The sequence below is a fragment of the Epinephelus moara genome, chromosome 5 (genome assembly GCF_006386435.1).
Source record: "Epinephelus moara isolate mb chromosome 5, YSFRI_EMoa_1.0, whole genome shotgun sequence".
NCBI lineage: Eukaryota > Metazoa > Chordata > Actinopteri > Perciformes > Serranidae > Epinephelus > Epinephelus moara.
The window spans coordinates 13347980-13361010 of record NC_065510.1 but is presented as its reverse complement, the minus strand read 5'-3'; the positions used below and the strand labels follow the sequence as shown (position 1 = coordinate 13361010).

The 13031-nt window shown below is 43.4% G+C and overlaps 1 protein-coding gene across 2 annotated transcripts in view; it reads left to right on the top strand.

Annotated features, from left to right (window-relative positions):
* Nucleotides 1-13031, top strand: part of LOC126391008 (microtubule-associated tumor suppressor 1 homolog) — an 82520-nt gene that overhangs the window by 18765 nt on the left and 50724 nt on the right. For both annotated transcript variants that reach the window (XM_050045570.1, XM_050045569.1), the window contains exons 3-5: nt 631-1035; nt 4354-4579; nt 12758-12979. In XM_050045570.1, the coding sequence (XP_049901527.1) occupies nt 631-1035; nt 4354-4579; nt 12758-12979 (853 nt within the window). The remainder of the gene's footprint in view (nt 1-630; nt 1036-4353; nt 4580-12757; nt 12980-13031) is intronic.

The following is a 13031-nucleotide window of genomic DNA, read 5'->3' as shown; positions in this document are numbered from 1 at the left end:
GCCAACCCGTTGTCAAATACTAATGCTTTTTCACGCCCCTTGGCATGTGATATCAACGTCAAAGGCACCCTTTTGCATCTTTATGTGAGGCAGTGGACGTTCAGCTAACACAGATGTTAACCCATCTGCGGAAAAACTTGCCTCTGAGTGCAACTGACGTCACATAAAGAGCAAGAAAGTCTGTATGGGCAGGAGGGACGTGAGGTGGATAGATCAAACCAAACAGGACTTTCACCCAGGAGACTATATTTTGTGTCCTGTGTGAAACCAAAAGTCACCGTTGTCTTGACATTTTGTTATGTAATTTACGTATGGTCGTCGTGAACTCATGCTACTTACGTCACACATTCACATCACATTATGCTCTGCTATTGTGACACAACAGTATTTTATTTAAACCCAAAACAGGATGTTTTTCCAAGCCTAACCAAGTGGTTTTGTTGTCTAAACCTAAGTGCAACCTTACCATGTCATATAGAGATATTAAGGGTGCCTTGTGCGTTGCTATGAGACACGGGGGCGTGACAAGCATCTGCATTTGAAGACCTGAGAATAAGAAGGGGCTGAAAAAAACATGTATCAAATATTGTACAGCTGTTTTCTGTCTAATGTAATTTCTCCTCTTAACAGAGCAAATCTGCTCCAGCCAATGGAAAGAGAGCCGTTCTTAGGAAGGAAGAAGCTCACACTGGGGATGGGGGGAAAAAGCAAAGGTCAGTCAAAGTGGCCGTGTTGCTGAAACCCTTCAGAGGAAAGAGCACTGATCCTAAAACCAACCACAAGCCAGCAGCCAATGACTCTGCTCGGCCAGAGAGGAAGAGTTTGGCTGTCAGTCGAATTCTCTCTGCGTCAACCAGCTCTGTGGGGTCTGAGGTGGTTGAGGAAGGACCCCCGGGCTCTCCCAGGAAGGCTGTCCAGGAAGTGCATGATAAACGTGAAACAGGACACGGAGGGGTGGAGAATAAACATCCAAGTGAAGATGCTCATGAAGGTTCTGGAAAGGCTGCTGTGGAGAGACCAAGGAATCCTATTAGGGTGAGTACTATGAGCATGTCCAAGTGTGTTTAGAAGCAGACTTTCCCAATTCTCTACCAGGTCTGTGTCACCGTGGTGTAGGAAGTGTGTGTGTAGATAAGGAACCTCCTGTGAAAGCAGCACCAGGAACTCTTGCGCTTGTCCACCGGCCAAATTCGCTGGATGGTGACTTTTCTCATTGCATGGACGGGGAGTTCCTAGAGCTGTCTGCATAGACTGTATAAAATAATTGACGTAGCTACCTTGACGCCATCAAGCTGCCACCTCTGAGGCAGAGAAAGAAAGCCAATGCGGAAGTGCCGTTCCTTGAATGACCCCTGCAGGCTGGCTCCAAAACAGAGCAAATCCCCATAGACCTCCGTGTTAAAATGCCCAACTTTATAGCAGAAATTAACATGTTTACAGCCTGGTACAAAAAAATGATTTTTGTCTCTACAGCTAATTTCAACATTCATGACAACTGTACAGAAGGTGACTTTTTATATAACTAACCCATTTACATGTTATGAAGGCCCAAAGTTATGCATATTTAAGAGCAGGGCCGCTTGAGTGACCGGCTGTGAGGCATCACCACAGTCTATGAGTCAGATCCACCCCTTGCTTCTCCACAGCTCCAGCCTCTTGGCTAAATTTGGTCACTTTTGGCTCCAAAATAACAAAATGGCGACTGAAATGCCACCCTCAAGGCTGCAAAACAGCAGTAACAAATTGGTGACCTCATGGTAGCTTCATCCATTATGTATACAGTCTCTGGACGCCGCCAATTGATTTTACGGACTCCCGTTTTGAAGCCTCGAGGTTAACATTTCGACTATTGGCATCTTGTTTTTTTTGGAGCCAAGATTGACTATATTTGGATGAGAAGGCGGAGCTGTGGAGGCTAACCCTTAACCATCTGTAATTTTAAGCCTTAACAAAATGTAAATGTGTGAGTTATGTAACAAGTCACTCCCCATACAGTTGTCATAAATGTTGAACCAAAATCGTTTTTTGTACCAGGCTGTAAACATGTTTATTTCTGCTGTAAATCTATGCATTTAAATATGGGAGTTCAAGGGGATCGACTTACCTCTAGAGCCAGCCTCAAGTGGCCATTCGAGGAAGTGCAGTTTTTGACACTTCATGTTGGCTTCATTTTTCAGCCCCGGAGGTTGCGATTAGCTGCCAGTGTTGTATCCAAAGACTGTTTCCCCCTGTCTAAACCTGAACCAAACCCTTTCTGTAACCCAAACCACAGAGGGGGTGCCATGCATTAACATGAGGGAGACACCATTCCATTCGGGAACAGACTTCAATGGGGAGAATCCAAACACTGTTCATCTGCACACAGTGATGACACAGACCTGGTTAAAAACTTGCAAAGTTTCCTTTCAACCTGAGCTCCTCTGTGCGTTCAATCACAGCTGTCATAATAAAATGATGTCATTTTTCAATCTGATTCCAACAAGGATCCAGACACAGTTCTCGTTTGAGGTGCAGGTTACGCAACACAGCCTTTGTGAAACAGATAAGTGCTGCCATCCTCTGGAGCACGTCATCTGTGACATAACCCAGTGGTTTAATGTTTCAGGGGAGTCACTGGATCTTTAAGCTAGAGAAAGGATAACTTTACCTGTGGGGATATATATATATATAGAAATATACAAAAAGTCTTAAGCATGGTTATTTTTTAATACGAGCGCAGGCTGTGAGAAATCTTTACAATGTTTTATTTTTAAGCTTTGCAGCTCGATGGAAAACAGCAGTCATGGTATGTGCTCGAGCCGGGTATACTGGAGCTTAACCTTGTCATTAACAGTTGCACTCAGAGGATGGCAGGATGCAATTACTGTATGTAAAGTATAATTCAAGACTGGAAAATTAACTAAATAAAAGACCGACACAAAAAAAGGAAGTTAGCTATAGTTGTCTGATCCCTTAAGCTTTGTTGTTGTTGTTTTTGTTGTTGTCGTCGAGCATTGTTTACTTCCTCAGGAGAGTCAACGTAGCAGTAGTTTAAAGTGTGTTTTAAATGAAGGAGTGGTGCGTGTACAGTATGTGTGCTCTGTCTCTGGTATGTGTTTTTAAAGATCCAGTGAGCTGGTGACAAGTTTGAAACCTGCCCCAGCGTATTCTCTCATAGGCAGCCTGAGGGGTTGTAACAGTACAGGGTGTGTTGGGAACATGTCAGCTGTGCACGTACGCTAACCTATATGTATATGTATATGTATCAGAAGCAAATAAGATGCTTTAGATGTTTTCTGTGCATCAGCCTTTAATGGCTTTGACTATGGTCAAATGTCATATGTCACTAAACTATGCACAGTTTCCATTATTGATGATTTGATGACATTCCCATCCATGTAGTGGCACACGTTCAGATGTCTTAATGATTAATTAGATGCACTGTACTTTATTTTATTATAATTTTGTCCTTTATTTTATCAATATTCAGAGACATGGTGTTTCACGTGTGCGTAACATTTATGTTTTGCCAAACAGAACATCAGTTAGGCCCAGTCCAGCTGCCAGCTAGCATGTCAACACATGATTTAGTGTGTATTGGTATGCTACAGTAATCCTTGGGCTCAGCCTCTTGGCTCAGCTGGAAAGTCGATGAGGCTATAAGTTACAAGAACACTCTGAAGTGTTTCGTCCCCTCTGAATAAAGCTCTGCTCTGAGATTTGGGTAGGGAGGTGGACGTGGAGGTGACAGGGTGAAAGGCTTTTTGCATGTTAAGCACATCAGGGATTTTATCTGAGAATTGATGTGAAGTTGTGAACGCTCTTTCACGTCTTCCTCACTTTCCCTCCCCCCTGACTGCTCTGTTAGGGCAAATGATAAAAGACAAAACAGCTTCTATAAGTTGAGCCTTTCCTTTGAAAAGTCTGAGACAAACGGCAGGCCCTCATCCACAAACTCACTCCATGTGTGCTGGTGTTTATAGAGTCAGAGGGGGAGGAACATGGAGGGACGGGGGTGGGGGTAAGACAGAGAGCGAGAGAGAGAAAAAAATTGGCCTGGTCAGAGCCGGGATTCTCAAAGGGAATGTACAACACAATACCGACTTTTTTTTTTACCCCTCTTGTGGTTGCAGCACACTCCCAATTTTCCCTCCTACCTCTCTTTCCTGCTCTCTCTTTTCCTCCTCCCCCTCTTGTCTTAACACACTCTCTCCCTCACTCCTCCCCTCTGCTCCTTCCCTGCCTCCCTCGCTTCCCCCAGTCCACATTTCTGACTCTGAGCGGGGAATGGCTAACACCATGGTCTCGGTGCGCAGCTCGGAGCTGGGGCCGCTCGGCTGGGACGCTGTCACTAAACGTCACCTCTTCCTACAGAAAGTCTCCTCCAAGCTGGGGCCCAATGCCAGGCAGCAGGGAAGAGGCGCCAGAGTGGAGAAGGGGCCCTCGGGGCCGGCTCCACCTCCGGGGTCAGGGACTGGACCTCCAGGACAGGGGAGCCCCGGGCCCAGGCAGAGTGATGGCTCCGTGTTGGGAGAGGGTGGACAGAGCGCCGGGGGTGGATCTCCAACGAGAGTGAGGCAGAGCCAAAGTCAGTGCCAGGGTGAGTCAACACGGTGTCTGAATGTATATGGAGACATAAACATGCGCTATTTCAGTAGGGACACTTTTACTTCATGAAACCTGAAATGTAAACACACAGCGGCACACTGCACATGGAGTGTATGTCTGCTCCACTCGACAGCACGCTCCTCAGCTGTCTGTCAGGGGTATAGACTCGTGTGTCAGTCTGTGTGGAGGAAAGAAAAACTCGTCCCTGCAGCAGACTCAGGAAATGAGCAGGCTGACACTGCAGAGCTGCGAGTTAAAATGCCTTCCACATACCGCTACACCACTTGCACACACACACTCACTCACACACACACTCTTTCAGGCCCGAGCACAGACTGTTTTGTGATCTCCAAACTTTGTCACATACAGGGAGCAAGTTGCTGATGGACAGGCATGTACTGTTATCGTCTGTGTGTGTGTGTGTGTGTGTGTGTGTGTGTGCGTGCAGCTGGGGAATTAGATTCTCTTTAAGTTTCAGCTGCAGTGTGTTGCATAAGAACTCTATTTTTTAGTATCTTGAATCTTTCTGCACTAACACTGCACTTCACAAACTACTGCCGGACACTCGGGCTGTGCGTGTTTGCATGTGTGTGTGTGTGCAAACTAATTTTATCCTGCACCTCCCTGTTTTTCTTCAGACAAAGTTAAAGGAACAGTGTGTAAGATTTTTGGAGATTTGGTGGCTTCTAGCAGTGAGTACAGCAACCAGCTGAAACTTCTCCCGATTAGAACTCCTGCGGTGTTCATTGTTCAGGAGGTTTTTACCAGGAGCTGGATTATCTGCAGGGGTGTCTTCTGCTCTAGAAGAAACAGACCAGGTGATTAAAAATGGTAGAAACACTGAATGAAGCAGTTTCATGTCACAAATCAGTTTTTCTCAGACACTATTTGGCACGTTGCAGATGGACCTCTTACCCAGCACCTGCCAAGTGTGCTCACCTTTGTTCTCTGATAACTTAATGTGTGCTCAGCTTAAATTTGTTCCAGACGTTCAGGAGGTTTTTAGTGGGAGCCGAATTATCCACAGAGGTCTTTTCCTCTCCAAAACAAACAAACTGAATAAAGCAATTTCACATCACAAATCTGTGTTTCTCCGATGCTGTTTGGCATATCAGAGATGACCACTAGCTCAGCACCTGTTAATGTGTGCACACCTTTTTTCTCTGGTAACTTGAGATCCAGATGTTCAGGAGGTTTTAACTGGGAGCCGGATTATCTGCAGAGGTCTCTTCCTCTCCAAAACAAAGCTGGTGATGAAAACCTGTAAAAACTCTGTTAAAGTAAGTGTTTTTCCAACGCTCTCATAGCGGAGGGGCTGCTAACTACGGTGGCTGATGTGGAAACATGAATAGTCCTATCTAGACCCAGTGTTTGGTTTATCTACTCTGGACTAATGTAGAAACAAATGAACGAAATTCAACTTGGTGATCTTTGACGACAATTTTTATACACTAAAGAAAACATACTTGTTATATCGTATTTTGTTTCTGCCAATATATCCCTTTCTAAATCCTACACACTGGACCTTTAAAAAAAACTCATGGGTAACATTTTTTCTCTTTCGTGCTTCCATTACTTTTCCCCGTCTTCTCCGTCATCCTCTTTTTGTTTTTTCTACTTTATTGTTCCTGAAGGGAATTTCAGTCCGTGTGTGTTTCCTGTCTGTGGCTTTGTGCGTTCGTGATTTGTGTTGAATGGTGTAATGGAGAAGTCTGTTGGCGTCATGTCAGTCACATCCTGACACTGTAGCCTGCAGTCTATAGTGTGTGTGTGTGCTAGTAAATGCTGGTGATGAAACACTGTTGAGACACTCAACTTAAACATGGTGTCCCCTGTCTGGTGTCCAGTGGCCTGTAATTCCACTCCTGTGCTCGTGTGTGTGCGAAACTTGACCCTTGTTTTCCATAATCACTGAGCTGCATTGTGTCATTTACATCGCGGAAAATGCTGAAATGTATGTGTGTGTGAATGTGTGTGTGTATGTGTGTGAGTGTAAAACCAGATCTTTCTCCTTTATAAAGGTCACATTCTGATGGACAAAAGCTGGTCTGTCCTCTTTGCTGATACGCAGGAACAAACGGATGCCTCTTGACCTCAGACTGAAATCGCCATCAATGGATTCCTTTGAGTGTGTGTATGTGTGTGTGTCTGCGTCTTTTGAATCTGGTCCTGACTTGATTAATCCATTACAAATCTTTTCCATAATAGGTTTCGCCAGCGTGTTTATGTGCTCAGTGTTTTTATCTGCACTCAGATGTGATAGGCTTCTGTAAACAGATAAATCTGCTTGTAAGATAAAAGAAATTCACCCAAATGAAAGCGAACCGAGCAGTCCACATTTTATCACAGGGTCAGTTTAGGGTCGGGTCTCCTTGGTTCACTCTCTGCAAAGTTAAGTGTGAAAGTTTAACGTGTCCCATGCAGCACGTAGTCGTCTTTCCTGTTTGATATGCTGATTTGTGTCTTTACTCTTGAGTGTCAGTGTGGATTTGGTTATGTCACTGAACTGCTGAAGAGCTCCTAAGGCACAACACCCACTATGTTATGTTTAAGCTTATCATCATATATAGAGCAGGGCTGTTATCTTCAGAAGAGGAGACACATTTCATGACAAGGATTTAGGTCTGAGAAAGACGGCTGAATAAGTTTGTTGCATTTGCTGCTGTGAGTTCTCAAACCAAGCGATCCACAGACATTAAGTCTGCCACCAGTTTTCTTTCTGTTATAAACAGGGAATGTAATACACTCTGTGGCTTCTTCCCAAAACATGATGGATTGTAAAAATACTCTGTTAGCAGTTAAAGACCTCGATAAAAATGTTATTTAAAGGTCCAGTGTGCAGGATTTAGAGGGATATATTGGAAGAAATTGAGTATAAGTATGTTTTCTTTGTGTATAATCACCTGGAAATTAGAATCATGTCTTTGTTACCTTAAATTAGGGAGTGGGTCTTTGTTTATAGAGATCACCATGTTTACTGCCATGTTTCTACAGTAGCCTAGAGCGGACGAACCAAGCACTGACTCTAGATAATGCTTTTTTTGCATTTTTGCTTTGGCCAAATGCTTCTGCCATGTGCAGTGTCGAAAAAACACAGATTTTTCAACATGAAACTGCTTGTGAACGTGCATTAGCACTTGGTGGGCAAACCCACGTCTCCAATGTGCCAAACAGCTTCAGAGAAACAGTGGTTTGTAATGTGAAGTTGCTTTATTCAGTGTTTATTCAAACACCGGGTCCTTTTGTTTTGGAGAGGAAGAGACCTCTGCGCATACTTCAGCTCCCGTTAAATCCTCCTGAACAATGAAAACTGAAGGCAATCTAACCAGGAGAAATTTCAGCTGGTTGAAATCTGCAATCCACACTGCTAGATGCCACTAAATCTTACACACTGAACCTTTATGTATGTAAGTAAGTATAGGATTTAGTGGCATCTAGCAGTGAGATTGCAAATTGCAACCAACTAAAACTTCTCCTGTGTGCAAAGCATGTAGGAGAATACGGTGGCTAATGCAAAAACATGAATGGCCCCATCTAGAGCCTGTGTTTGATTTGAAACAACATTGCGGACTCCATGGAAGAGGACCCGCTCCATGTGTAGATAAAAGCAACTCATTCTAAGGAAATGAAAACACAAAGTTCCTTAGTTACAGGTGATCATAAATGGACGAAAACATAATTTCGAATATCATATTATCATTTCAGCCAATATGTACAACCTCAATCCTACCAATTGGACCTTTAAGTAAAAGTAAAGGTGATCATGCAGAAAAAAATAATCAGTTTAATAAATCAAAATAATTCATATTCCCATTTGAGAAGCTGGGGCCATACACTTGTATATTTTCTAATATTTTGTGTTTAAAAATCTTAATTTGTACAGTCACCAGAAAATAAAGTTATCAAATAATTGTAGTGAAGTAAAAAGTAAAATGTTTCTGTCTAAGGTGTAGTGAAGCAAAACTAGAAAGTGGTATGAGATTAATATACTCAAGTGAAGTAAAAGTATCTCAACTTTATAAAACAACAACATGGAGGTGACTGAGCTAGCAGCTAGCAGCTAATGGTGCTAACTCAATGAACTGCGCTAACGATAGCAACAGTGCTGGCAGAGCTAATGATAAACCGGAGGGTGGGCGCTACGCTTGTGCGACAACGTCAGCCTGATATCAGCAGTAACCACCATAAGAGCACAGTGCAAAGCGGTGACAATGAGCTAGCCAATACAGCTAAATGTGCGCTAACATGCACGCACAGCCGGACCGTCTACAACAACAAGCCACAGAGAAGCGCTAATTAAACCACCCACAGAGGTAACGTGACTTCTGTCTCTGCTCATGATGCCGTTACTCCACTGTATCTTTACATAGCAAATAGTGTTTTGCTGCTGTGTGTGTTGTTAGTTCGGAGTTTGGTCTTGGGTTTATGATTAGAATCAGGTAAAAGTCAGGGATTACAGGAGGACTGTGTTCCCTGAGAGGTCTGAACTGGTGTAGTCAGACAATTTTGTGTACATGTGTGTTTTTGTGTATCAACAGTAAGCACGAGGCCGACGTGCAGCGAGCCAGCTCTTACCTAACATTGATTTCTGAGGTAACAGAATCCAGCTGCTTTCCTCTGGCTGGCTTTTCATCAGAACTGAAACCAAATGAAGCCAGATGTTTCCTGCTGGCTTCAGTCACAGTACAAGTTTTACTGCTGCCAACAGAGACTCAGTGTGTGTGTGTGTGTGTGTGTGTTAATGTGAGGTAATGTAATTGCGGTGAACACATGTAAACTTTTTTTCCCTCTCTTTATACAAAACCTTTTTTCTTTGTGCCTTTTTGTCTCGCTCTCCCTCCCCTTCGCCAGGCAGAACTTATGTTTGTAGAGACTCAGTGAAAGTTTGAGTTGAAACTTTAATTACCTTAGTGGATGAATGAGGTTCGTGCAGCCTGTAAAAGAGTAGAAACCAGCAGCAAAAATAGGATATAAACAAAAGAGCTAATTGTTGGTTGCAAACATAGAAAACCAACAGTTTTAATTACAATTGTAGAAAGTGAAATGTATTTAGAGCACATGCAGGATGCACAAATTAACAACAGTAACTCTGTTAATGAGGTCATGGAGGAGAAAAACAGGTCAGTAAGAGACTCCATTGAGGCCAAAAAGGGAAGTGGGATAACTCGTATATTAAGTCGTTAGTATGTTAGTGGGACTGTGTTTAAATAGGTGTGAGGGCTGGTACAACCTCACGTCGACTTTGAGAATAGGTGCGGAAAATTCTACATGTCTAATATTAGATGATACATTTGTACATTCTCATGCTTCAGATAGAGGAGCTATGATTTAGGGTCTTGTCATTGTGAACTAATCCACCTTTGGTCTGGTCCTTCAACATTGTTTAAAGGGATAGTTCACCCCAAAATCAAAAATCCCTTCTCCGAAAAAAATTATTACACACAGAAACCTTGCAGACTGATTCCAATGCGTTTAATTGTTCTGTTCATTGTGAAAATTCACAATCCTTGACGAAATGAAAAGACATTTCCTCCTTTGCCTCTCCACTGGAGTGATCTATCTGACTGTCATCACTCCCTCCCTGTCTTTCCTTTGGCACCGCAGCTGCATGAAGGGGCGGAGCTGTCCTCCACATTCTGTGTTCTTCATCATCGTCCACCTGAATATTACTGTCTGAACTGTTGAATATGAGCTACCATATTTTTTTCACTGATTCTTGGTCAGTCTTCTTTATAGGCTTCTGACGGATGCGAAAAATGCAGAAAATGGAACCTGTTCCAAAAATTTTAATGATGGACGAAAATTTTAGGCTCAGTGTGCAAATGTGATTGACAAAACATGAGGTCATATTTATTTTTAGACGTGCGACAATTTCGCAAAACAAAAAACAGACTGTGTGCAAAAGCATTAACACAACAGTGTCTGCCCTCAAGTGTGACATGTAATATATGCCTTGGCAGCGCTATATTAACAACAACAATGGTATAACATGGCAATAACAATAATTTACCATCTCTGTCTCTGCTTGGAGGATGAGGAGTTTCTGATCCTCATTGTTTTCTCAATTTGCAGACATCTTTAGTTGCTGTTCCTCTTCTGTGAGTTAGCTGCTAACTGCTGCTAGCTGCTGCTAGCTGCTTTTTAAGTCTTCCGGGGCTGGGCCGCACTTATAACATGTTGTCTAAACATCACACCTGTCCCGTCTTGCCGGCTGTCCCTTTTACATCGTCATCGATTCGGCACTGTTACTACCCCCACTGCTGGCTTAAAGGCGAGACAACTCTGTCCCCTTATTCCACTATCTTACCTTTTGTACAGAACAGTGAGGCGGAATAATGGCACGAAACTCACGCCTTGAACAGGTGGTGTAAAAGGGGCTATCTTGGATTTGAGCACCACAGGGCAAGTGTCATCTAGTTCCAGTATATGTGAGAAGGCTGGCATCTCTATGGCCGATATCTCCACACTCGGCAATCCAGACTGATAAATAGACTACAGGTGGGAAGATAAAATATGTACTTGTGAATTTAGGGTGAACTGTCCCTTTAAAGGTCAGTGAAAAAACACTGTGCCATGGTAGCAGTCCTGATGTAGAGAGGACAAGCAGGACTGCCGGGTCCTCACTGCTTAGCTGGAGATTAGGCTGCAGGTCCTGATTGAAAAAAAAAAAAAGTAATATGCAATGATTGTACTTTTTGTGTTAACAGCTGCAGACAGGAATAGGATTTAGTGGTGTAGCTGTAGAGTACAAGACGGTTTACTTCATAAAACAGCATCACCACAAAATGTGGGACCTGAGGGACGGTGGATCTGCATCATGGACACTTGAAATATTTCCATGACTATATTTTCATTGAGAGTGAAACAGAGATCATTTGTCCCCTTGTACTGGCATTTCTTTGTATCACAGTCTTTTGTCTTTACCTCACCCACTCAACCCACTCACTCGTTCAGACACACACACGCACTCACACACACGTACACATGCTCACTCACTTTCTAAGCATCTCGTGTCCGTTGTTTGGTGTGAAGAGGAGGGCGTCATGGCTCTCAGGAGAATTAATTCTTCTTTGGTTTTTGGAAAGAATGTGTGACTCAGTCCTCAAAAATGATGAGAGTTTGAGACGTTGTGCTTCACATTTCCATAACTATAGAACTACAGTCTCTGCGGCAGCACATCCTGGAAACTCCTGTCATCCTCTGGATACCTCATATTATTTTATATGAACATATACTGTATATACTGTTACACACGCATGTACTCGTGGTGTCCAAAATGAAAATCCTATGTAGTTACTCTTCCACTATATTGAGGAACAGAGGTGTCAGAATGTGCTATGGAGGTCACTGCTCCAAGTAGCCTGCCAGTAAGAGCGTTTTTCAGGCTGCTGATTGGCCGTCATCTTCCTCTTCTTCTTCGCGTGGCTTTAAGGTTACAGTTACATTGCTGCCTGTGGGTTTGGCAGCTCTTGACAGCGCTTCAATTGTTTTTCCGTTTTCATTTGGACAGAGACTTTTTTTATCACAGAGAGTATAAACGGAATTTTGTTTTGAGAGCAGAGGAGGAAAAACCCTGTTTACAAAAATACCAGTCTCCATGTGGACTAGGCCTCGATCAGTTACCAAACCACTACCAGAATTTTGATCATATCAGAATTACCCTGCAGCTCTCCAACTGGTGTTGTCTGCGTCTACATAACAATATTGTATCCCTGTCAGTCAGAAAGGCAGAAAGAAGCAGCACACACAGCTGGTGGCACAGACAAAGAGAGAGACGGTGTGTGTTTGTGTGTGTGAAGCCAGGTCGTGATAACTGGTTGTTTTGCAGTGTAAACATGAGCTGATATCAATTTAATGTCACAGTGATTTGCCCCTTTTTGTTTCAAAGGGCACTTTGACCTTTTTTTAACCTGTGCATGGCTGCAGCCTTCCTGCTTTTGTTCGTGTAATTCAGAAGCTTACAGGCAACAAATACGCGACATTTAACATCTGTTGCATCTACGAATTATCTGCAAGTTTAGATCCTTGAATGTTCTCTGATCAGTCCCAGTGCGTATCAAAGTACATCAGACTGTGTAAGACTATAGACTAGATTATCTCCAGAGTTAGTTTCAGTATTGTGTCTGTATTGATAAATTCATGGCCTCCCATTTTACTCTCTGTCTACCAGGTATCCCCAAACCTCGCACCACCACAGAGCGAGCATCTGTCTCGGCGGTCCCAGGTCCCGCAACGTCCAACTCCAAACCAACAGCCAATCAGCAACCAGCATCGGGGTCGATCAGACGACCTGCAGCGCCTGCTGCTTCCAAACTTCCTGTGAAGGGATTACCCACAAGCCTCAGTTTCTCATCAGTGGGAAGCAATGAGATCAGCGGAGCCACGGGAAAAGGTGAGGCGGTGCGGCGTGTGCACACACATTCTAGTTGAATCTAGTTTTTTCT